We start from the raw sequence: 25,097 nt of genomic DNA, 5'->3' as shown, positions 1-25,097 counted from the left end.
GTGTGTGTGTATAGTGCAATGGTGGTCACCTATAATGTGACATGAACCCAAGGTTCCGGTTGAGGCCCTCCCTATGGGTACCAAACTTAGCGATCAGCCTCTGCTCGGCCACTTTCCTCTGCTGCCTGTCCTGAAGTCCGCCTTGAAGGATGGTCACCCGAAGGTCCGAGATCGAATGTCCTGGACCAATGAAGTGTTCCCCAACTAGGAGGGAACACTCCTGTCTGTTGATTGTTGTGCGGTGCCCAATCATCCGTTGTCGTAGCCTTTGCTGGGTTTCCCCAATGTACCATGCCTCTGGGCACCCTTGCTTGCAACGTATAAGATAGGCAACGTTGGCTGAGTCACTTGAGTACCTGCCATGTACAAGGTGGGAGGTGTCCCCACACATCCACAGACAACCTTACAATGCTACACTTCTCCAGCTTCCACCCAAAACATATTAAAACAGCCATTCCCTATGGACAAGCCCTACGCATACACCAGATCTGCTCAGATGAGGAGGAACGTGACAGACACCTGGAAGTACTCAGGGATGCCCTCACAAGAACGGGGTACTATGCCCAACTCATCGACCGCCAGTTCCAACGTGCCACAGCAAGGAACCGTAATGACCTCCTCAGGAGACAGACACGTGCTGCAACCAACAGGGTACCCTTTGTTGTTCAGTATTTCCCAGGAGCTTAAAAACTACGCCATGTTCTTCGTGACCTGCAACACATTATCAATGAGGATGAGCACCTCACCAAGACCTTCCCACACCCTCACTACTTGCCTTTAAACAACCGCCAAACCTCAAACAGATCGCTGTTCGTAGCAAGCTGCCCGGCTCTCAGGACAACTCCATACAACCCTGTCACGGTAGGCGCTGCAACACGTGTCAGAGTGTGGACATAGATATCACCATTACGCGTGGGGACACCTCCCACCTTGTACATGGCAGGTACTCATGTGACTCAGCCAACCGGGACCTTGGGTTCATGTCACATTACAGGTAACCACCATTGCACTACACACACACACACACACACACACATATTTTGCACTTGGATTTGCAGAAGGCAATTGATAAAAGGCCACATAAAAGGTTACTGCAGAAAATAAAAGTTCACCATGTAAGGTTTAACATTTTAGCATAGAGGGAAAACAGAATAAATATAAGTCCATCTTTGTCTTACAGTAGGATATGAAACATGGAGTCCAGTAGGGTTCTGTGCTGAATGATCGATTTTTTACCTTTTGAATCAAAGACTTACATGAAGGAAGCAATGACATGGTAGCTAAGTTCACAGATGACCCAAAAGAATTCGGACAGTATGTTGTGAAGACTACTAACAAGTTTGCAGATGAATATAGGTAGGTTGAGTGAGTAGACAAAACTCTGGCAGAAGGAGTATAATATGGGAAAGTGTGAAGTTATTCATATTGACAAAAAAAATTGAGAAAAGCAGAGTGTTTCTTAAATAGAGTATAGCTGGTGAATTTGGAGCTGAAATCAGACTTAGGTGTTCGAGTCACAAACAATAGTTTGCAGTTGTAGCACATCTGGGATACAGGCAAATGGGATACTGTTTTTTTTAATGGAGAAAGTGAGGATGCAGATGCTGGATGCTGGATGTGATGCTGGAAAAACACAGCAGGCCAGACAGCATCCGAGGAGCAGGAGAATCGACGTTTTGGGCATAAGTCCTTCTTCAGGAATAAGGCTGGTGTGCCAAGCGGGCGGAGATAAAAGGTAGGGGGGAGGGAATTTGGGGGAGGGGCGCTGGGAATACGATAGGTGGAAGGAGATGAGGGTGAGGGTGATAGGCCGGAGAGGGGGTGGGGGCGGAGAGGTCGGGACGAAGATTGCAGGTCAAGAGGGCAGTGCTGAATCTGGGGGTTGGGACTGATATAGGTGGGCGGAGGGTAAATGAGGAAGCTGGAGTTTTGATCTCCTTATTTAAGGAAGCAGAGGTGGTCCAGAGGAGATTTACTGGATTGATAGTTTTGCCTTATTAGGATTGATTGGAGACACGAGGCTTTTGACCGGACCTCTCATATATTAGAATTGATCTTTCTCTGCACCTTCTCCGTAGCTGTAACTATTTTCTGCACTCTGTTCCATAACCTGATGTATTTTTGTAAGGTATGATTTGCTTTACATCATACTTTACATTGTTTCGCAGTACATGTGACAATAATAAATCAAACCAAAACTTGCTTCTACTCGAGTTTAGAAGAGTGAGGTGTGACTTCATGAAATGTATAATATCTCAAATGATCTTGACAATTGGCTGTGAAAAGAATGTTTCCTCTTGTTGGTCAGCCAAAGCTAGAGGGCAATGTTTTAAAATTAGAACTCACCCTTTCAGAACAGAGATGAGCAGAATCTTTTTCTTGCATAGGGTTATGTGACTTTGGAATTCTGCCTCAAAGTGGTGAGGGAAGAGTAATTAAATATTTTTTAAGGCATATCTAAGTAGATTCTTGTTAGGCAAGAGAATAAAAGGCTATTCAGAGTTAGATAGGAATGTGAAATTCAAAACACATAGAACAGCCACAAAACAAAATAAATAGCAGAGCCAGCTCAACAGGTCTGCTATTGCTGGGATAATTATTGACCAGGACACTTCTTTAAATCAGTGACATGGATCATTAACATAGACCTGACACAACAGACAGTTCCCAGTTCAATGTCTCAACCAAGAAAGACCCTTTTGGCAGTTTAGCCCTGAATGCTATCTTGTATGTTGCACCCAAATTGCTGCAGTAGAACCTGAACTCACAACCTCTGACTCAGAAGCGAGGGGGCTATCCACTGAGCCAGGGCTGACAACCCTAGCTTAGATCAATATTTAGCCTTCAAACAAAAATCACTCAGATTACACACTCACTGTCACATTGCTGTTTATGAAATGCTGCTGTGAAATTGAGTAAAATTACCTTCAACAGTGATTATACTTAAAAAAAAACTGAGATTTTTGAAGGTGACAAAGAAGACTGATGTAGGCAGAACAGTAGACGTCTATACAGGCAAGGCTCTGCATGGTAGATTGGTTAGCAAGGTTAGATCACATGGAATCCCGGGACAGCTAGCCAAATGGATGCAAAATGGCTTGAAGATAAGAGACAGAGGATGGTGCTGGAGGGTTCTTTTTCAGGCTGGAGGCTTGTGACCAGCGGTGTGCTACAAGGATCGGTGCCATCTTCACTGCTTTTCGTCATTTATATAACTGATTTGGATGTGAATATAGGAGGTATGGTTAGTAAATTTACAGATGACACCAAAATTGGTGGTGTAGTGGAAAGTAAAGGTGATCTTAGAGTACCTTGATCAGATGGGCCAATGGGTTGAGTAGTGTTTAATGAAGTTTAATTTAGATAAATGTAAGGTGCTGCACTTTGGCAAGACAAACCAAGGCGGACTTATAAATTTAATGGTAGGGCCCTGGAGAGTGTTCTTGTATGAAGATCTACAGCTGCAGGTGCATAGCTTCTTGAAAGTGGAGTCACAGATAGACAGAGTGGTGAAGCAGGCATTTGGCATGCTTACCTTCATTGGTCAGCGCAATGCGTATAGGAGTTGGAATGTCATGCTGCAGCTGTACAGCATATTCAGGTTTTGATTCATAAGTGACAGGTTAATCATGCCATACTGTGCCAATCATCAAAAGTCAAGCTAACCCTCTCTTTGCAATTCAACAACACTGAATTATCACAGAATCCACCATCACAGACATCAAGGATCACCACTGACCAGAAATTCAACTGGACAAACCATGAGTGTTTGTTAGGCTTCACTCCCTATAGACTTTTCATTATGTGTAATGCAGAAGTCATTATTGCGAAGGAATAAACACTCCCCACTTGCCTGAATAGGTGCAATCCCAGCAGCACAAGATGTTCAACAGCGACATATGACTTCTTGATCCTCCTCCACTACCATATATAATCATTTCATCCATTATTATCACACAGTAGCAGTTATTTGTCAAGCCCCCTATAATAGCAACTTCCAAACTTCTATCAGCTGGAAAGCAAGGCAACAGACACACAGGAACACCACAAACCACAACTTCACCAGCAAGTCACATATTCCTGGGTTCCACAGATAGCGTTTATTCCTTCAAATTCATTGGACTTCCTTTCTAACTGCACAGGTGTACCGACACCAGGTTGTTATAAGAGGTAGCTCACCACCACCACCACCTCCTCAAATGCATTTAGAAGTAGGCAATAACTGTTAGTTTTATCAGCAATGCCCACAACACACGGACTTAAGTATTCACTGATCATCTTAACTCTATTTGTAATCTGATTAACAAAATTCAAACATTGCTCTTGTAATGTCCTTACCCGGCCCTCGACCTTGGTAGAGCAGGTCTGTGTCACTCCAGACAACTGCTGTCTTGAAGAACAGAACCAATCTAGACATTAAAAAATAAAATAATTATTTAAGCTTTGTTGGTACCATACACCAGATGTGTCACATACCGCATGGTCACTGAACCAAAATTACAATCACAAAGGGACAGATAGGAAACAACCGACTGTAGGCCATTTGGCCCATTGAGTTCGCTGTACCATTCAATGAGATCATGATTGATCTGATAACCCTCAACTGTACTTTCCCACCTTTCACCATAACCCTAGATTCCCATGCTGTTCAAAATTTAGTCTCTCTCAGCCTTGAATATTCTTAAAGATCAGCCTCTCCACTTCCTCGGCAGTAAATAATTCCACAAATTTTGTACTCTCACAAAAGAAATTTCTCCTTACCTCGGTCTTAAACAGGCAATACTTTACTTTGAGATTATGCCTCAGGTTCTCGACTTTCCCACAATCTCTCTGCACCTACCCTATAAATATTTTGAAACTGTATAGTTGTGCACCATGTTGAACAAACCATATCCAAATCATTAAAACATCTAGTAGCTGCACATAGTATATTATAAGCTTTGCAAAAAGCATGTACAGGTACACAATCCTTTATCTGAAAGTTTGAAATTCAAAAAGCTCCGAAATTTGAAGTTTTTCTCGTGAAGATTTTTTTCTGCATATCAAGGTTGTTTGGCATGCGAACAGGTGACCCATCTCCACACCCACTCAAACCACATCACTCAGGTGTGATGTGGCGGTGTGGCTCAGCACTGGCAGGCATCAATTGTGTCTCAGCACTCGTACTAGTCACACGTGGGTTTGCTATTCGGTAACTGTTTTTAAAATTCACTGTGAAAATGTCTTTTATTCCGAAATCTGAAAACCAAAAAATTCCTAAATCTGAAAAACAACTGGCCCAAGGTTTTCGGATAAAGAATTGTGTACCTGTATTTCCTTTCATCCAAAGTTTTTGGACCATGACCTCGCCTGCAATAAGCCCCATTCACCCAGGACTTCTGTGACCTACATGAGCTCTTCACCATGCAATGCCCGCATTTTTAAATACTCAAGCTTCTTTTCAAATCCCACAATAGTCGTTCCCTTCCATGCCTTTGCAATCACTTCCAGCTCCTCAACTCTAGAATATATCTGCATCTCTCTAATTCTGATCTCCTGAGCAACCCAACTTTAGTTGCTGGACTACTGATGACCATGCCTTCAGCCACTATGTCCTAACCTTTTGCATTCCCTCCCTAGACTACGCTGCCTCTCTTCCCTCCTTTAATATGCGTCTTAAAACAACTGTTGCTCAACCGCCTTAGTATCTTACAAGATGTAGTTCAAACTTGTTTGATAACAGTCTTGTGGACTGTCTTGGGATGGTTAGTAACATGAATGGTGCTAAGTAAATACAAATTAATACTCTTTCCTAAAAAGTTGATGAAAACAACTTTTGGCTTGGAGTGTGGAGAGAACCTGGAGGCAGAGAAAGGAGGATGACATAGGAGCATCGAGTAGAAAGGAATCTAGAATAATGTGAGGGAGTATCTAGAAACTATTTTGAGTCTTTATCAAACTGGTCCTTTCCTTTAAATTTTTATAGCACTGATTCACAAATTCAAATCTCAGAAGTTTTCCTGAGTTATTACAGATTTTAGTAAGCTTATACAATAAGTGAATTAGAAACAAGTGAATGCCATTGAGCCTTTCAAGCCTGCCCCACCACTCTAAAGATCATGACTGAGTCTGATTACTCCTTATTCTGGCCTATTGCCAATAACCTTGCACTCCCTTTTATTAATCAAGGATCTATCAACTTCTGCCTTAAAAGTATTCAACATTGTTCCACTGTTGTTAAGGATATAAAGCACAAAAATGTGTTTATAATTACAGCTTATAATTTTATAATTTGATTTTGTAATTTGTACAATTTAACAATACTTGTAATTACAAGGAAGATTCCATTAAATTGGAAAATAACGAGTATAATTCCTTAATTCAAAAATTGAGGGAAGCAAAGTTGGAAGCCACAAGCCAGTTAACTTAACATTTGTCACAAAAATGACATTATCAGCTATTAATAAAGACATTAGAGCAGATCACTTAGGAAAAGTCAGAGTCAATATCACATTTATACAATTTATTAGTTTTTTGAAGATGTAATATGCTGTGGACAAAAAGGATGTACTGTATTTAGGCTTTGAGAAAGCATTTGATCAGGTGTCATGTCAAAGATTATAGGGGAAAATAAAAGCTCATGGTGCAAGGGTATCATTTGGTATGGACAGAAGACTGGCAAGTTAACAATAAATTGGATAACTTTCTGGTTGGTAAGATGTGGTGTGTCACAAGGTCCGGTGCCGAGGCCTCAATTTACATAAATGCTTAGACGAAAGGATCAAAGATTTGATCGCCAAATTTCTTGGTGACACAAATGTTAAAGTAAGTTATGGAAAGCACATTAGGATACTACAAAGGGTATAGCTAGTGAGTGGCAAAGGTTTGGTAAATACAAGTATCATGTGGGAAAATCTGAAATTTCCATTTTGACAGGAAGAATAAAATAGAAGCATACTATCTAAATGATGAGACATTGCAGAACTCAAATACAGATGGATCTGGGTGTCACAGTGTATGAGTCACAAAAAGATAAACATGTAGATACAGCAAGTAACTAGGAAAGCTAATATAATGTTATAATTTATTGTCAAGTGAATGAAATATAAAAGTAGGGAGGTTATGCTTCAGTTATTCAGGACATTTGAGAGACCATGTCTGCAGTACTGTGCACAGATTGGCCTCCATATTTAGAGAAAAATGTTAATGCATTGGAAGCAGTTTAAAGAAAATTTATCACTTGAAATGGACACCTTCCTTGTAAAGAAACGTTGGACAGGTTGGACTTACTGGAGTTTTCAAGAATAAAAGGCGATTTGATTGTAACATTCAAAATTCTTAGGTGTCTTGACAGAGTGAATATGAAAAGGGTGTTCTTTTCATTATGGGAGAATCTATAATTAGGGGTACTTGAAAATAAGGGATGGCCTATTTGAGATAGAGGTAAAGACAAATTCTCTCTCAATGAGGGTCAGTAATCTTTGGAACTCTCTTCCTTGAAAGGCAATGATAGCAGAATTCTTAAGATGTTTATAAAATAGACATTAATAGATTCTGGATAAGCAAGAATGGGGGGGAAAGATTACCAGAGATAGGCAAGAATATGCAGTATCAGATCAGCAATGATCTTATTGAATAATGGAAAAGGCTCAAGGGGCCAATTGGCCTACTTCTGCTCCTACTTTGCATGTTTGTATGAGCACACTAAAAGCTTCAAATAACTCTGGTAACTTTCCCAGATCTGTGTTGATGAGTCAGTGCTGTAAAGAAAATTAAAGAAAAGTTCAAAGAAATGATGAAAAGTTACACTTAACTGTTTTAAACATCCCCTTCGTTATATTCCTTCTTCCAGATACACCAAGCCACCCTCCTTTCACTGCTTCTAGGTTCTTCCCAAATTCTCCATATATCATGATTATTATGTATTTTCCCCACTTCTCTGTCAATTAATTAAGTTCCCCATTACTTAATTCTGGGTTTCAATAAAAAAGCAAAGACATAAACTTTACTAAATAGATAAAAATATATAATGATCAGGAATGCTGTTTCAATACCTTCAGCAATTGAAACACAATTTGATCTCAAAAATCTATGAATCCTTCTGCAATATTTTATAAAGTTTAATAATAAAAACATTTTCAACTAAATTAGCATAAATTTTAGATTTGGCAATATATTGTTACACAGCAAAAAAAAATGCATGCCTTCAGATTCACTGCAAGCAACTCTACAGGAGATCCATTAATACAGATGTATAATATTAAGTGGTCGGCGAAAGTAGGTATTGCAGATGCTGGAGATTAGAGTCAAGATTAGAGTGGTGCTGGAAAAGCACAGCAGGTCAGGCAGCATCTCAGGAGCAGGAAAATCGACGTTTTGGGCAAAAACCCTTCATCAGGAATGAAGCACCTGCTGTGCTTTTTCAGCACCACTCTAATCTTGACTCTAATATTAAGTTGTACCTACCATAGTACAAAGCAATCACTTATTAAAATAAGGAGTTTCCTATTGGTTTCTTCTGACCTTTGGGGGGAAGCCAGACATGTGCAAGCAATGAATATCTCAGAATCTCTATAGCAACTAACTTCTAAACAAATGCAGGATTAGCCTTGGCCTAGTTATAACTCTAGATTTCAGCATGACACTTATGAGCAGAACAAAGAGTGGTGTACTTTTGCAGGCATTGTCTTTCAAATGACATATTAAATACTAATGGGAACACATTAGTAATGGACATAAATGCTCCCATTGCACAATTCGAACTGGGCAGCACCCTTGGTATCCTGGTCAAATTCTATGCTTTATCTGACTCCACCCAATTTAGATTATCTATTATTTATCTCTTTGCCAACCGTGGAAGTCTCTTGAATACTTGACTGCCTCTGAAGTATTTTGGATGTGTTCTGAGCCCCTTTAAATGCAAGCCAATTATTTCCTTTTTTCTACGATATGGTTATTTTCCACACATACACCTCACAACCTTTAACAGACAGACCACCTTCCACAGAAACTCCACTTCAGTAGCAAAATAACAGTTAAGTTGGACGCCAAAATGTTTCCGACCTTAATAAGTCAAGTGTTTCCTCACATATACTGCAAACAAAGTCGCAGGAAATTTGCCAGTATAAACAAACAGACCAGGTGATGTATGAAATTGCTGAAAAATAAATCAAGGTGGAGCTCTGACAAAAGCATAGATTCTATACATTGGATTAGAATTGTTGCACAGTAATTCAAGATATCAGAAATACAAGTTATTAGATTAGATTCCCTACACTGTGGAAACAGACTCTTCGACCCAACCAGTCCACACCTACACTCCGAAGAGTAACCCACTTCCCTCTGACTAATGCACCTAACACTACAGGCAATTTAGCCTGGCCAATTCACTTGGCCTGCACATCTTTGGAATGAGGAAAACTTTTTAAAAATTGTCAATTCTTATTTATTGGGGAAATAAACAAACAAAATTTAAGAAATGAAGTTGAGCAGGTAAAAAGATAACCTGTACCTGAACTGCTCCATTGTTCTTGACACCAGTTGAACAAGAAAAGGGAAGCCTGTATAGCTTATCCTTCAATCACATGGGTGGTTCAGCAGGGGAGGACAAAGCTGTTACAAACTGGCAGGACAATTAGAGAGTGATAACTAATAGGAATCTTCTTTTACTCACTTAGGCGGATGAGCAGTGGAGCATTAGCCAGTGGGAATTTCACTTCACACATGATGTTGAATAACTTATTAACACGAGACCAAGAGAGTGAAGGAAAAGGAGAAATTACAGACGGAGAGGCAAAGTAACATACGAGTGTGCAAAAGCTAAAGCTACATACTATCGCCTATGCACATGCACACTTAGAAGAAATAATAATATACTTACTGTCTGGAAGTTCAAGGAGAAACTGTACATACAGATTGTCATATTCAAAACCCTGAGCTGACACTGAAAGATCAAAAGTAAAATCAGCCAAATCAAACACTGAATCTGGCCCAACACTACAAAAATATCTGGTTCCTTCATGGAGTATACCCAAGCTTATAAGGCATATAGTGCAAAGTCTACGAGAAAATCCATTTGTGACCACTTTGTTTTAGACTCCCAGTCAAGATTTCCCATTCCTCTAGTATTCAACTATTGCTGAGTATCAGGAACTAGCAGCAATGTTCACCTCCCATCATTTGTGAATACTTACTCTGCAGCTATCCAAGGTTACAGCTAGACTTTCACCATTATCATCTGAAATCCCAGTAAAGCAACATCTTTGGAAAAAAGGTTGCACTTGCACTTATTGTACTGTGATGTTGCAGACAGATGAGTCGTGCAATGTTTAGAAAGCTTGTCTGCAGATACATAAGAACTTTTGTTTTTTATCATTACAGGGACCACAGAGAAAATGGGCTGGGAGGACATGGCTAATGATTCACTTTGACCAAAGGGAAGGAGATCCAAATGGGAAATGAAAAAATCAGTCTGCATTATCTGTTTATTTAAAGATTTACTAATGCATCATAGGATACATTGGGATTACTGCCATCTTAGAGCTAATAAAAGTCCCACATCATAAAATAAAATTTGAGATTATAGATTTTAGTTGTTATGAACCACCACATATCAACTGACTGTGACAGCATGCTGTTGGGCACTATGCTGAATCCCTAGGGGACTACAAGGATTTACTGATGATTCCCACTTCACATCTGGGCAGTAATGGTCAAATCACTCTATAGAGAGGACAGTTATCCTGTCAAAGTATTTAACAACTGTGTGATGACGGATGATCCAATTCAAATTAAAATTATTTTAATTAGTCCCATCGCACACTCAACAAACCATGTGCAGCATTCTAAGCTAGGAATACAAAATCCAACTCGTACAATTGCCCTTAGACACTGCACAATGAATTTTGCAGACTATTTAGCTCGTGTGTACAAGTTGAATATTTATCAGCAACAGAACTGATATACTGATATCAATATACTGATCAGCAACAGAAATCCTGACTGGCTTTTCTCCTCCACTGTCAGACATACTGATGTTTTCCAGTACACCTCACCATTGCTCTGGTCATGACCAGCTATTGATCAGTGCTGAGGCTCTAAATAGAAATAAACGGCTGCAATTGAATCTTGATCTGATGGAGAACTGAGTCTTATCTGGCAAATGACATTTACTTCAGACAAAGGTAGTGGTATGCATGTAGACAAGATGCCAAATATATTTATATCTACAACATAAAAGGACTAAAGGTTGGTTGAGAATGCAAGAGATCTTTGTATAATTGCACATAATTTTAAGATTCATTATCAAACTATAAAAATATATCCAAAGAAAATGTAGCATTAGGTTGCATTGCCAAAGTGAATCAGTATTACATACAGATTTTTGTTGACAAAAGAATTATATGAGGACAAAGCTCTGATATCCTTATATGATGAATGATACTGGAGGCAATGGAAAAATCAGCAATAAGGCTTTGCAGTTTGTTTGGACAAGAGATCCCCACATCAGGGTGATGGGCAGAAACTGGAACAAAAATAGAAACAGGTGGAGAAACTCAGCAATTCTGGCAGCATTTATGGAGAGAAAGCAGAGTAAACGTTTCAGGTCCAGTGACCCTTCTTCAGAACACAATGAAAACAGGTGACTGTTTAAAACTATAAAGGCCTAGAAGACTGGGATCATGCAATCAAATTTTGAAAGAGTAAGTCAAGAGCTTTTTCTTTCCTTTCCATTTGAATCCAAAATTGTCTCAAAGGTAGGAGATAGACGGTGGTGATGCAAGATTGTTTTTCAGACTAGAAGCCTGTGACCAGCCGTGTGCTGCAAGAATCTATATTGAGTCTACTGCTTTGTCATTTATAGAAAGGATTTGGATGTGCACATGGGAAGAACGATTAATAAGTTTGCAGATGACACCAAAGTTGGTGGGGTAGCCGACAAGTAAATGATTATCTCAGAATACATTGGGACCTTGATCAGATGAGTGATGAGTGGCAGATGGAGTTTAATTTAGATAAATGTGATGTGTTACATTTTGGTAAGACAAATCAGGGCAGGACTTAAACACTTAACAGTACAGTGCTGGGAGAGTTGCGGAACAAAGAGACCCTGGGGTGCAACTTCGTAGTTCCATGAAGATGGAGTCGCAGGTAGATAGGGTAGTGAAGGTGGTTTTCAGTATGCTGCTTTTATTGGTCAGTCCATTCAGTATAGGAATTGGGGTCTCATGTTGCGGCTGTACAGAACATTGGTGAAGCCACTTTTGAAATACTGTGTGCAATTCTGGTCTCTCTGCTACAGGAAACATGTTGTTAAATATGATAGGATTCAGAAAAGATTTACAAGGATGTTGCCGAGGTTGGAGGTTTTGAGTTATAGGGAGAGGCTGAATGGGCTAGGGCTATTTTCCCTGGAGCAGAGGCTGTGGGGTGACATTATAGAGGTTTATAAAATCATGAGGGGTAAATAGACAAGATCTTTTTCCCCAGTGTACGAAAGTCCAAAACTAGAAGGCGCATATTTAAGGTGAGAAGGGAAATATTTAAAAGGGATTTAAGGAGCAACGTTTTCAGAGTGGTGCATGTACGGAATGAGCTGCCTGAGGAAGTGGTGGAGGCAGGTACAATTACAACATTCAAAAGGCATCTGAATGGGTACATAAATAGGAAGGGCTTAGAAGGATATGGGCCAAATACTAGCAAATGGGACTAGTTTCATTTAGGATAGCTGGTCGGCATGAACAGGTTGGACCAAGAGGACTGTTTCCATGCTGTACAACTCTGAGGACAGTACACCAATAAAACTAGTTCATGTTCATGAGTGGGCACAGATCCATTGATCTTAAAAAGAGATCTGGACTAAATCTTGATCAGGGTGGAAATCACAGAATATAAAAAGTAAAATAATTAATTCAAACAGATAATGAATTCAGACAATGGATGTTCATCTAGACTAGTAGTGATTACCTTAGATAGTCCAAGACAATTTTTCAGATTTGATTCTCCCTCGGTTATTACATGATCGCTGGCAATGTTGCAAATAGCAATGTTTGGGGAATTGTGGCCGTATAGGGCAGACATGATAGACCAGCAAATCTTCTGCTGTTCATCTTTCATATGTTTATCCACTGTGGGTCAGCCCAGAAACTTATTGATTAGCATTGCTTAGTAATGCCACCAGGGGATGTATTTAAATAGTGCCAACATGATCCATTATTTCTTGTGGCTTCTGAAGGTTTATGCGATATAGTCTTTGCTCGTAAGAACGTCTAGGTTTTTAAAAGCAATGCCATAACAAACTTACCAATTTCTCCATTCACAAACAACTGAAGAGTACCAATGGGAGGCTGCAAGAATTAGAATGGAATGAATTTCAAAACTGAAGTCAATCACAATTCAAACACCTTCATTACACACATCAACCATCTGTTCACCATTCCATTTCAATTTGACCAAAAAGAAATCATAGACTGTGAGAAAAGAAGTGTGGTGTTCGAATTTGACACATCATAGTCAATCAAGATGTCAGTCTGTGGTTATAATATCTAGGTTTCTTATTGAATCGCAGGTGAAGAGAGAAAGTGATGAACAAATAGAGATATCTCTGGATGTAGGTTTGCTCGCTGAGCTAGAAGGTTCATTTTCAGACGTTTCTTCACCATACTAGGTAACATCATCAGATGAAACACTGGTCGTATGGCCCGCTTTCTATTTATTTGTTTAGGTTTCCTTGGGTTAGTGATGTCATTCCCTGTGGTGATTTCCTGCTCTTTTTCTCAGGGGGTGGTAAAGAGATATCTCTTCATGGGAATGCAAAGAAATAAGGGCATAAGAAGTCATCATTGATGAAGAATGATCTGATTCAACTGTTTAAAATGACAAAAAGTACTTGATAGGGTACAGAATATTTTCTCTAAAAAGTGGAAATCAAGTATATGGTTTTAAAGTCAGGCTATTCATGGAGTATAATAAGACCATTTGAGAGAGGTGTGCATTCACAAAAACCTGGAACTATAATATAATATGGAGCTATCATATAAATAGCTAAGATGTAATAAATTTGGAGGAGGTGCAAGAGGCTTAATGGCCTATTCTGTTCATAGGAAGAGTAGCAGTAGCTAGGGTTTTTTTTTTACTATCAACCAGTTAACTTTATAAGGTATCTGTAAAGTCAAAAGGACAAGACACAACTTTAAGCAAGAGAACAAAATTGTTCTTGGAGGTAAGGAGATAAAAGATTACTAACAAAACATTGGAGAAACATCCGCGGAGAAAGATTTAACATTGAGTACAATATGCCTTCTTCAGAATATTCTCTCTCCACAGATATTGCCAAACGACTGAGTTTCTCAAGCATTCTCTGTCTTTATTTCAAATTCCAGCATCCACAGTAGTTTGCTTTTCTTTCAGTCAAAGATTATCAGGCTTAGGCAGGAACATGGAGCTGAGGTTACAATCAGACCAGCCATGAGTTTATTAATTGGCAGTGCACAGTCTGTTGCCACTCCTTACTCTTGCATTCATAGGGCTGTTCACATATTTCAAACTGCGTCCTACAACACCCGAGTGAAATTAGAATTTCTATATTTATTTCAAGTACTTTTTCCATTCTTCTCCAGGATAGGACTCTCTTAACAAGTTATCTCTGTGTCATCTACTTCAACAGGCAGGGAAACAAGCTATTAACCAATGGAGGACAACATACAATCTGCTTTCCTAATTATTTGCTGGACCTGAATGCTAGCCTATAAATATAGAAAAAAACATAGGAACTGGAAGCAGGACTCTGTCTTTCGGTCCCTTGAGCCTGCTCCACCATTCAGTACGATCATGACTGATCCTCGACCTCAAAGCCATAATCCTACTTTTCCCCATACCCCTTGATGTATCAAATTCTTTTTTGAATATAATGACTCATGAACAAAGATACCCATGTACCTTTGGGGACATCAACACAGCCTAATCTCTCTCTACCGATCCTTGAACTTTCAGTTTTTGTCTACCAAAAGTGTATAACTTGACACTTATTGACACCATATTCTATGCAACATGCTCTTGCCTATTCACATCGAATGTCAAATTTCCTCGAAGCCTCCTTGTATCATGATCATCATTAGACTCCTAATTCCAGATATTTATTCCAGAATTCAAATTCCACTACCTGTCATGTCAGGACTTGAACCAAGGTCCTCCAGGACCTTGGCAGGTTGATGGATTAATAGTCTCAAGATAATACCACTAGTCCATCGCCGTCCATTTTTATAGAATCCCTAGAGTGTGCAACAGGCCAATTTGCCAAACAAGTTCACACCAACCATTCAAAGAGTATATCACTCAGAGGCATTCCCCTACATTACCCCTGACAAATGCACCTAACCTACACATCTATGGGCAATTTAGCATGGCCAATCCACCTGACCTGCACACCTTTGGAGTGTGGGAGGAAACCAGAGCACCTAGAGGAATCCCACGCAGACAAGGGGAGAATGTGCAAACTCCACACAGACCATCACCAGAGGCTGGAATTGAACCCAGGTCCCTGGCGCTGCAAGGCAGCAGTGCTAACCACTGAGCCACCATGCCACCCCGTATCCTCCTTAAAATTCACATTCCCTCCCAGATTTATGTCGTAATCAAATTTGGAAATATTACATTTAATTATTACATCCCCAAATCACTGGGAACTGTTGTGGGTCAAGCACTCATCCTGTGGTTCACCAGTAGTAACACTCTGCCATAATTTATTCCTCGGAAACAAGATAATACTTCATTAAATACTATCCTTAGCATTTCCATACTCCCTTACATATCTACAGTTTCCTTTGTACAGATTTTTGACTTTAGTTTCAGAACCAATTACATATCATTTTCAAACGTAAAATAAAACTGTCATATTATAGTCATTATTTCCTCATTGCTCCTTTATAACATTGTTATTAATTAGCCCTTTCTTATTAAACATTATTAAATCTAAAATATTTAAATCTTTAGTTGATTCCTTAATGTATTGTTCCAGAAACCCATCTTGTACACATTTCAGGAATTGATCTTTCACTACATTAATACTGATCAAATAAACCTGTTGGACTATAACCTGGTGTCATGTGACTTTTAATTGCATTATGGCTGATAATTTTACTCAGTCATTATAAAAATTAAAATCACCTATTATTACTGGTCCATGCACTGAGATGAATACAATAATAGCATCTTGGTATCAGACAGAAACTCAGGCTCGAGAGCCAAAATAGCTGAACCCTTTTCCCAAATACCACCCAAGCTATTGGCAAAGTGATCTATGAACAGTAGTTATGTTACCTGCAAGTGAGACAGCAGCAGTATAGCCCATTTGATATCAAAAAATGGCAATTGCTCTCTGGAAATACTAGTCAGCATAACTAACATTTTAACTTTCGCCTCAATTAAATTACGCTCACTACTAATGCAATGGTCAGCTTCATGCTAATTCTGGTTGAAGTGTGTATAACTCTATGCAGACTTGCTTATATTGGAAATCTACCAATCTTGCGACCAACGCATCATATCTAAATACATGTAAAATTATTGCATCTTCTTGAAAATTAAAGCTAAAAGGGGAAAACAAAAACTTACTATTTCAAATTCTTCTCCAACCAAAGTATGAAGGTAATCCTTGTGTCTGTTGTACAGCTGTCAACAAAAAGGGTAAGATCTGAATTGTCAAGACTTGAAATTGAATAAAAGGCAATACAAATTAGATATACAGTTAAAGATGAGAATCTGCATATTTATCATTGCTTAATCATCAAGGCAATTTTTTTAGTGTATATTAAACTAGACTTTATACTCAGTCAAGTTTATTTTGTTTGTTGTACACAGGCTGAGGGTGGAGCATGAGGAAGAATTTTAATAGTACTGATTATCAAACATCACAAGGGCTGGAACAAGGAAACTGGTAAATTTGAGATTTAGATAGATCAGGTAATGCTCAGCTTGATTTTAAAAGATTACAGAAGAAACAGAGGATTGAACGAGTGAAGAGTATTCAGGTCTGGATCAAGTGATATGGAGTAAACCCTTAATTGACCCTTGATCTTCACATATTCAAGGAACTATTCGTAGGAGTCTTCTCAGATAAATCTCTAAAATCTCTAAATATAGAGATGAGAAAGAAAAGACACAACAGAAAAGTCGGAGAACAAGTTAGAATTTTCTTCTAATCTTTTTCGGAACACAGCATCCTTCTTAGGCACACAAATAGTTTGGAACAACTTGGAATTTACACTGAGCCATTGGAAATCAATGTGCTTGACAAGAACAAAAAGCAGAAAACTTCATGGAAGTAACGTTAAACAAAAAAGCAGGTTGTCTATTGAAACTATGTCTTCAATTAGGGAAAAACCGTAAACAGATGTGAAAGACAGAATTTAGGCTTGGAGAAACAAATAAGAAACGACTTGTTAGAAGTGATAGGATTAGAATAAGTGAGAACCTGAGAAAGATCAGTAGATACTGAGACAGAGACAATCACTTCAGTACAGAATGCTTACTTAGCTCAGTCTGATATATAGAGTCATAGAGATGTAGAGCCTGGAAACAGCCCCTTCGGTCCAATACGTCCATGCCGACCAGATATCCCAACCCAATCTAGTCCCACCTGCCAGCAACTGGCCCATATCCCTCCAAACCCTTCCTATTCATATACCCATCCAAATACCTTTTAAATGTTGCAATTGTACTGGTCTCCACCACTTCCTCTGGCAGTTCATTCCATACACGGACCACCCTCTGCATGAAAAGTTGCCTCTTAGGTCTCTTTTATATCTTTCCCCTCTCACCTTAAACCTATGCCCTCTAGTTCTGGATTCCCGCACCCCAAGGAAAAGACTTTGTCTATTTATCCTATCCATGCCACTCATAATTTTGTAAACCTCTATAAGGTCACCCCTCAGCCTTTGATACGCCAGAGAAAACAGCCCTAACCTATTCAACTTCTCCCTATAGCTCAAAGCCCCCAAACCTGCCAACAATCCTTGTAAATCTTTTCTGAACCCTTTCAAGTTTCACAACATCTTTCCGATAGGAAGGAGACCAGAATTGCACGCAATATTCAAACAATGGCCTAACCAATATCCTGTACAGCTGCAACATGACTTCCCAAATCCTGTACTCAATACTCTGACCGATAAAGAAAAGCATACCAAATGCCTTCTTCACTATCCTATCTAGCTGCTACTCCACTTTCAAGGAGCTATGAACCTGCACTCCAAGGTGTCTTTGTTCAACAACACTCTCTAGGACCTTACCATTAAGTGTATAAGTCCTGCTAAGATTTGCTTTACCAAATTGCAACACCTCGCACTTATCTGAATTAAACATATGCTGGAAAAGGTGCTATTTATTTTGCTCCTATGAGGAATCTGCAGGAGCAAAGCAAAATGTTGCTGGTTAGGGAATACCACATAGGAGCAGAAGATATAGCACCTCTAATCAGGATATTTCAAAAACAGAACACACAGCACCTCCTTGCAATTCCATTTTACACAGCAGCCAGTTGAATTTATAGTAGGTTGTTTCTTCACTATCCATAGATAATGGCTTGATGTCTGTTTTGTACAGTGCTCTCTTAGCTAAATTCATGGTACTGTGACACTGTAAAAAGTGCAACACACTTTCTGTTGATGTATTCTTTGTATTAATCTTGTAACTGTCTAGCTATACATTTAATGGCCTTCAGAGACACTAACTGAGAATGACCATAAGGGATAAGAGTAGGCCATTCAGACACTCCAGCTTGCTCTGCCATTCAATAAGATCATGGCTTATCCAATATTCCTAATACCTGTTTTCCTCATCTTTCCCCTTAACCTTTAATTCTCTTAAAGATCAAAATCTGTCTGTCCCAGTCTTAAATGTACACAAGGACTCTGCCCCCACAGCTCTCTGTGGCAAGGAGTTCCAAAGGCACTCAACCCTCAGAGAAGAAATTCCTCCTCAACTCAGACTTAAATTGGCACCCCTTTATCCTGAGCCCTCTGCTTATCTCCCATAAGTGGAAGCGTTCCCTTCACATTTAGCCTGTCAAGCCCCAACATATTATATGTTTCAATGAGAGCACCTCTCACTTGTCTAAATTCCAAGGAGCAGCGTCCCAACCAGTTTAAGTTTTGCTCCCAAGACAATCGTCCATGCTGGTGATCATCTTGGTGCACCCTCTCTGAAATGCCTTCAATGAAATACTATCTTTCCTTAAATAAGTGGATAAAAACTGCTCACAATACTCCAGAAATTAGGTACATCTTCCAACAGATATTAGTGGATAGGCTCAAAATTGAAGAAGGATCACATGTGTACGGTACAAATGGGTGGTTGTGTCATTCTGTCACACCTTATTTTGCCTTAGTGCATAGAGAGAGAGAGACATGAGAAAATAAGTATTAATAATTTATTACTGGGCTTTTAAGCACAAGTTAACCTTTGTTCTGAGATGGAGGAGTATCAGTTCTAATCAACATAATTCAACAGCTACATGCAGCCCCGGTTAGCCTGAAGAAAATGAGCATCACCTCACTTAAAAAAGCAACCTTTTCTTACATCTTTGAAGAGATTTTTCTCTCTTTCCTGATCTTCCTTCTGGACTGTGACGGATACGTTGTTAATTGTGTACAGCCATAGATCCTTCTTCTCTCCTTCAGTCTCAATTCTATTCATAGCCAAAATGGAGAATGTCAGAAATAAGAACAATTTGGAGATGCCAGTGCTGGACTGGGGTTACAAAGTTAAAAATCACACAACACCAGGTTATAGTCCAACAGGTTTATTTAGAAGCACCAACAGGTTATAGTCCAATAGGTTTATTTAGAAGCACCAAGCTATAACCTGGTGTGATTTTTAACAGAAATAAGAACCAAAGGTTCAAAAAGGAAATTATGTCACAGGTCTATTTGATAAACAAGCAGACTCAATTTTGGAGGAGAAAATCTAACAAAAATTATAAGGCTTCAGAAACTAAAAAAATGCCAGCAGCTCACATTTAAACAATCAGCAGCTGAATGAGAAAGATTAATGTTTCAGATAGAATTTATAATAAAGGCAATGGTTAGGTTCCCTTTACAGAAAAGATGAATGAATGAGGACTTGCACTTGTATAGCACCTTTCACAATTAAATGTTTTACACTCTATTAAAGGTTTTTTTTAAAGAGATGACATTGATATAATGCAGGAAATGGTGAAATCAATTTGCAACAGCAGGATCCCATTAATAGCAATGTGAAAATGGCCAGACACTCTGATATTGATTGAATGATAAACACTGCTAAGGACACCAGAGACAATTCTTTCATCTCTCTGAAACAGAACCATGGAATCCTTTGTGCTCTATAAGAGGACCCTGATGGGAACTCTTTGTACTGCATTGGAATATTGGTTTAGATTGCTGTCCTGTGTCACTGAAATCGGACCTGAACCGACAGCCTCTGATGCAAAAGCAGAACTATTACCAACTGAGCCACAATTGAGATATATTGTAAATAGCAGATGATAGTTAATAGCAAAGGTGTCAGCATAAATGTAGTTTAAATTCCATTTTCCATTGGAGGAATCTCACAGCATTGATATAAACAAATTGTGGTGGGCTGATTCAGGATTTATCAAATATTGGGAATGGCCAAATGCAACTGAATATCTTAACCTTCAAGGCACAGGTTCACAGCTAAGATACCCTTGTTACAAAAGGTGACATACCAGGCACTGTGCCCACTTCTGATTTCGTTTTTTCTTCTCCATTTCCCATGTAATTTAACCCCATTCCAATATTTCAGACCCATTGCTTCAGGTGCCTGCTAAACTAATTCATCTCTGGACTCCTCACCTCCACCTTTTGCCTGCCATTCCCTTCAAATTAGTCCTGTAAAAGAAGCATGTTCCTTAACCTAATTGTTAATCAAAAGTGGCACAGTCTCCATCCAAATGTTAACCAGTTACTTTTAAACACTAAATGACCTCTGTATTTCCAATGTTTTAGTTTTAAGTTTAGATTTTAATGTAAGACATATTTTCTCAATGGCACAGAAAAGTTGTGATGGATTAACAAGATTTGGCTGTCTGTATGCATTGAAATCTGCAGTGAACAAACATAAAGAGTAATCAAGAAAATGCTAATGGAATGTTGGCTTTTATTTCGAGGGAGCCTGTGAAACACAAGTGAGCAAGTTATGCTTCAGCTGCAGCCAGCCATGATCTGATCCTATCTGCAGAACTGGGATAAGTTCTGGGCATAACATCTCAGAATGGAGAGAGTGATCTTAGAAGGAGATGAGCAAAGATTTACCAGAATACATTAGGGCTTAAAGAGTTACATTTTGGGGAAGGATTCCATTAACGTGGATTGTAGCCCTTGAAGTTTAGAAGCAGAAGAATAATGTTGACTCAACAGATTCAGCAAGATAGATGTGGATAAATTATTTCTGAAGAGGAAATCCAGACGGGAGGGAGTGATCTGGGCCAAGAATTCGCGCGCACAAAATAAGCCACTGAATTAACTTCCAAGTGTCTCAAACTCTAACAAGTTGCAAAAATATCTTGCAATACAGAATGCAAGAAATACAGATGCCATTGACTACTATCTTAATACTCAGAGATATCAGAATAGAGTGCTTGCCTGTAGGCTGGTTTGGAGCCACTGAAGTCTGGTCTTATGGATAGAACACCATTGTTGTCCACTTTAATGGTGCACAGTACATACTCATCCTCACGCTTCCCCAGCCTAGACAATCAGAACAGAATTGACCATTAAAACTGTAGTCAATGTCAGTAAATTCAATCTAGAATGATTTTGACTCAAAGATGGAAGACTTACTTTCCGTAGGGCCCCAGGTCTCCCATAATATACATGGTTTGCACAGGGTTATTCAAGACATGATTATTCCTCACAAACTCCTCAGTTGGCTGCCAGGTAATGATCCGTGACCTTGGAACCTTCCCTTCCCTAATTGTCAGTGTAAACATAAAATGTCAGTGTAAAGGCATTATAGTTTGCTTCCCACCTCAAGACAATGACCCAGGTTCAATTCCTGGTTTACATTAACTTAGCTAGTCCCACTCGCATATAAGAAGTTGAAGTCTCCTCTCTTGGGAACAATAATGCAAGGAGTTAGATACTAGCTTTTCACAGCCAGAAATAGTTTCAAAAGTGGAGAGTAAGGCCTCATCTGGGTTACAGGAAGTTCAATGAAAAATTATCTTGGGCTCTTTTATTTTTGTTCTTAGTATACATAAGCTTATAACATTACTGATTTGCAATTTCACTCTCTGAAACTATGAATGCAAACAATGTAACATATGTGTACTGAATCAAGGAGAAAGCTCTCCACTGTTTAGAATCATGCTTGACACAAAAGAAGATGGTTATGGTTGTTGAAGGTTAGTCTTCTCAGTTCTAGAACATCTTAGCAGGAGTTCTTCAGAGTAATGTTCTTAGTCCTCCCATCTTCAGCTGTTTTACCAATGACTATCCCTCCATCACAAGATCAGAAGTGGCAACGTTCACGGATGATTGCACAATTTTCAGCACCATTGGCAACTTCTCAAATACTGAAGCACTCTATGCCTAAATGCTACAAGATCTAGACAACAACCAGGCTTGGGCTGACAAGTAGCAAGTAACATTCACTCCACACGTGCCAGGCAATGACCATATTCAACAAGAGAGAACCTAACCAGCACTCCTTGACATTCAATGACACTACCATCACTAAATCGCACCTGCATCCTGGGCGATCAGAAATTTAATTGTAATTAGCCAAACAAATACTGTAGCTACAAGAGTGAATCAGAAACTAGGAATTGTGCAACAAGTAATTCACCTCCTGTTTCCCAAAAGCCTGCCCACCATTTGCAAAGTACAAGTCAAGAGTATGATGAAAACTCTCAACTTGCCAAATTCATAGAAAGCTAGGAAGTGCAAAAGCCTTCAAGTTTGACACCTGGTCCATACTAATTTCATGGCTTGTTACTATAGGAGTCAAACTGGAAAAGAAAATCAGCCCAATTGCAATCCATTGATCCCTACTGGAAAAGACATAGGCAAACCCTGGTCAGGCTCATTTCTGACAGATCTTTTTAGCTCTCCACAAATATTCTGTCATCACTGTCCAGGCTCTCACACAGGATGAAGAATCAGGAATCAAAGAAGTAAAACGACAAGTATGCTTATAAACTACCTAAGATTATAAAAATCTTTGGTATGCCCAATAAATTAATTTAGCAAAATAATGTAACCTAAGAATTATCAGCTTTTTCTCTGTTGTTGTGGTTCTGTTCGCCGAGCAGAACCACAACAACGAGCACCCAAGCTACAAATCTTCTCACAAACTTTGAGCTTTTTCTCTGTACAGTTACAAGTTAGTTTGAAATCAAAATCAACAAGGAAAAAGAGGTAAAGGAAGTCCACCCCTTTTTGATACATGAATCTCCTTTTTTCTGCAATTTCTTCAAATCTCTACTCATATTGTCCACAGTAAAGTGCTTCAACTCCACAACACTACTATCCCACTTTGTTGATGACTTTCACATGAATCTACACAGGACAATGCCTGGGCTCAGTTGTGAAACCACCCACAATCAAACAGCCTCTAATTCTCTACATGTAAACTTGCACATTCAGGGTAGTCAACTGGGTACAGACATTAGATGATACCCACAGATTACAGAACATGTCAGAGAGACTAGAAAGAGAATGATAATAGGAAAATCAAAACAGATTGGTTGCTTCATAGACAGATGAAAGAAAAAATGCAGCAAGGAATGCCTTTATAAATTTGGACTTACTGAAGGATTCACACACAGTAGCAGGCTATGGTTCAAAACACTCCATTTACAACTAACACATAGACCCAAATAAAGACTCAAAACAACTGAAGCAAAATGCTTAGCATTTTACTGAGCTGGCATAAGGTACTCCATATTTAAAGAGATATTTAAATTGTATCTCTGTTTAGAACAAAAACTTCAATATTTCCACTGCTTTATCAAATGAATATTTGCCATCTCTCCACTTACATCATTCTGCGCTCCTGCCTTCTGCGTCGAACATGTGACATCCTTTGTGCCAGATACGATGGAACCTCCTTTGCTGATGTGGTCGTAGACTGAGAATACTGGAAAACAGGATACACATTTACTACCATCAGCTGGCACAACTTCAGTTTGGTTCAGTATTTACATAGCTCTGTAACCAGGGTCACATTGTCACTTAGAGAACCCTATAATGGTCACCAGCTTCTCTATTTCTTAGCCAGTCACAATACATGGTGTGGAAGGTTAAAGGAAAGCTTTGTACCAATCTCTTTGAGTCAATGAGCTGCCTGCTCTAGTACTAAAATGCTGATGGAAGCAGATTCAATCGTAACTTTCAAAGGGAATTTGATATTTACTTGAAAAGCAAAAAAAAACTCTCGGGGAAGGGGAGTGTGACTAATTGAATAGCTCCTTTAAAGACCAAGGCAGATGCAATGAGCTGAATGGGTTTCTTCTAGACTGTGAGAATCTATCTATTCAGTGTACAAGAATCTAGATTTGATTCACAGTTTGTCCTCGAGTAACTGATCTTTGACATTTATCTCAGTGGGCTAGGATCAAAAGGACAAGAAAAATTAACTACTATCTCCTGCTGGCAGCTGAGTGTGAATTTTGTGCTAGCAAAGTATTGGCCTTGACTTCAATGGCCCTGGATAAATATCATACCAACATTTTATGAAGAAAGCACTTGGCTTATGCACTAAACATGAAAGGAGTGTTTCTGTAAAAATAATACAGAAAACAGCAACACATCCATACAAAGAAAAGAATGAAATGTGATGCTTATCTTATTAAAATCAGTATGTCCCATCACTTTTCCAGTAAAAGGACCAAATTCAACAATTCAGATGTGAGTTCTGGTGTTAACTGTATGCAAAACTTGTCATATTTTAACATTATAAATAGTCTGATATTGAGAGAAAATTCTATCTGTATTAGAATACATTTTTAGCATGGGAGTTGTGGAGAGGGGTGTAGAAGAAATGGGAAGAGGAATCTTGTGAAAACAACATGTTCGACGATGAAAGTAATTGTAGAGGACAACAAAGGTCAGATCAAGGTA

At 39.1% G+C, this 25,097-nt stretch overlaps 1 protein-coding gene across 2 annotated transcripts in view; it reads right to left on the bottom strand.

Annotated features, from left to right (window-relative positions):
- The window catches only part of mks1 (MKS transition zone complex subunit 1), a 65,292-nt gene that overhangs the window by 22,979 nt on the left and 17,216 nt on the right, over positions 1–25,097 (bottom strand). For both annotated transcript variants that reach the window (XM_043718702.1, XM_043718703.1), the window contains 8 exons: positions 24,017–24,114; positions 21,816–21,944; positions 21,618–21,722; positions 19,552–19,660; positions 16,591–16,647; positions 13,283–13,325; positions 9,860–9,922; positions 4,339–4,409 (listed from right to left, as the gene is read on the bottom strand). In XM_043718702.1, coding sequence (XP_043574637.1) covers positions 4,339–4,409; positions 9,860–9,922; positions 13,283–13,325; positions 16,591–16,647; positions 19,552–19,660; positions 21,618–21,722; positions 21,816–21,944; positions 24,017–24,114 — 675 coding nt within the window. The remainder of the gene's footprint in view (positions 1–4,338; positions 4,410–9,859; positions 9,923–13,282; positions 13,326–16,590; positions 16,648–19,551; positions 19,661–21,617; positions 21,723–21,815; positions 21,945–24,016; positions 24,115–25,097) is intronic.

This window comes from Chiloscyllium plagiosum, chromosome 28, assembly GCF_004010195.1.
Source record: "Chiloscyllium plagiosum isolate BGI_BamShark_2017 chromosome 28, ASM401019v2, whole genome shotgun sequence".
In the NCBI taxonomy this organism is placed as follows: domain Eukaryota; kingdom Metazoa; phylum Chordata; class Chondrichthyes; order Orectolobiformes; family Hemiscylliidae; genus Chiloscyllium; species Chiloscyllium plagiosum.
Note: the sequence above shows the minus strand (reverse complement) of the source record. Positions and strands in the feature narration are given on the sequence as shown.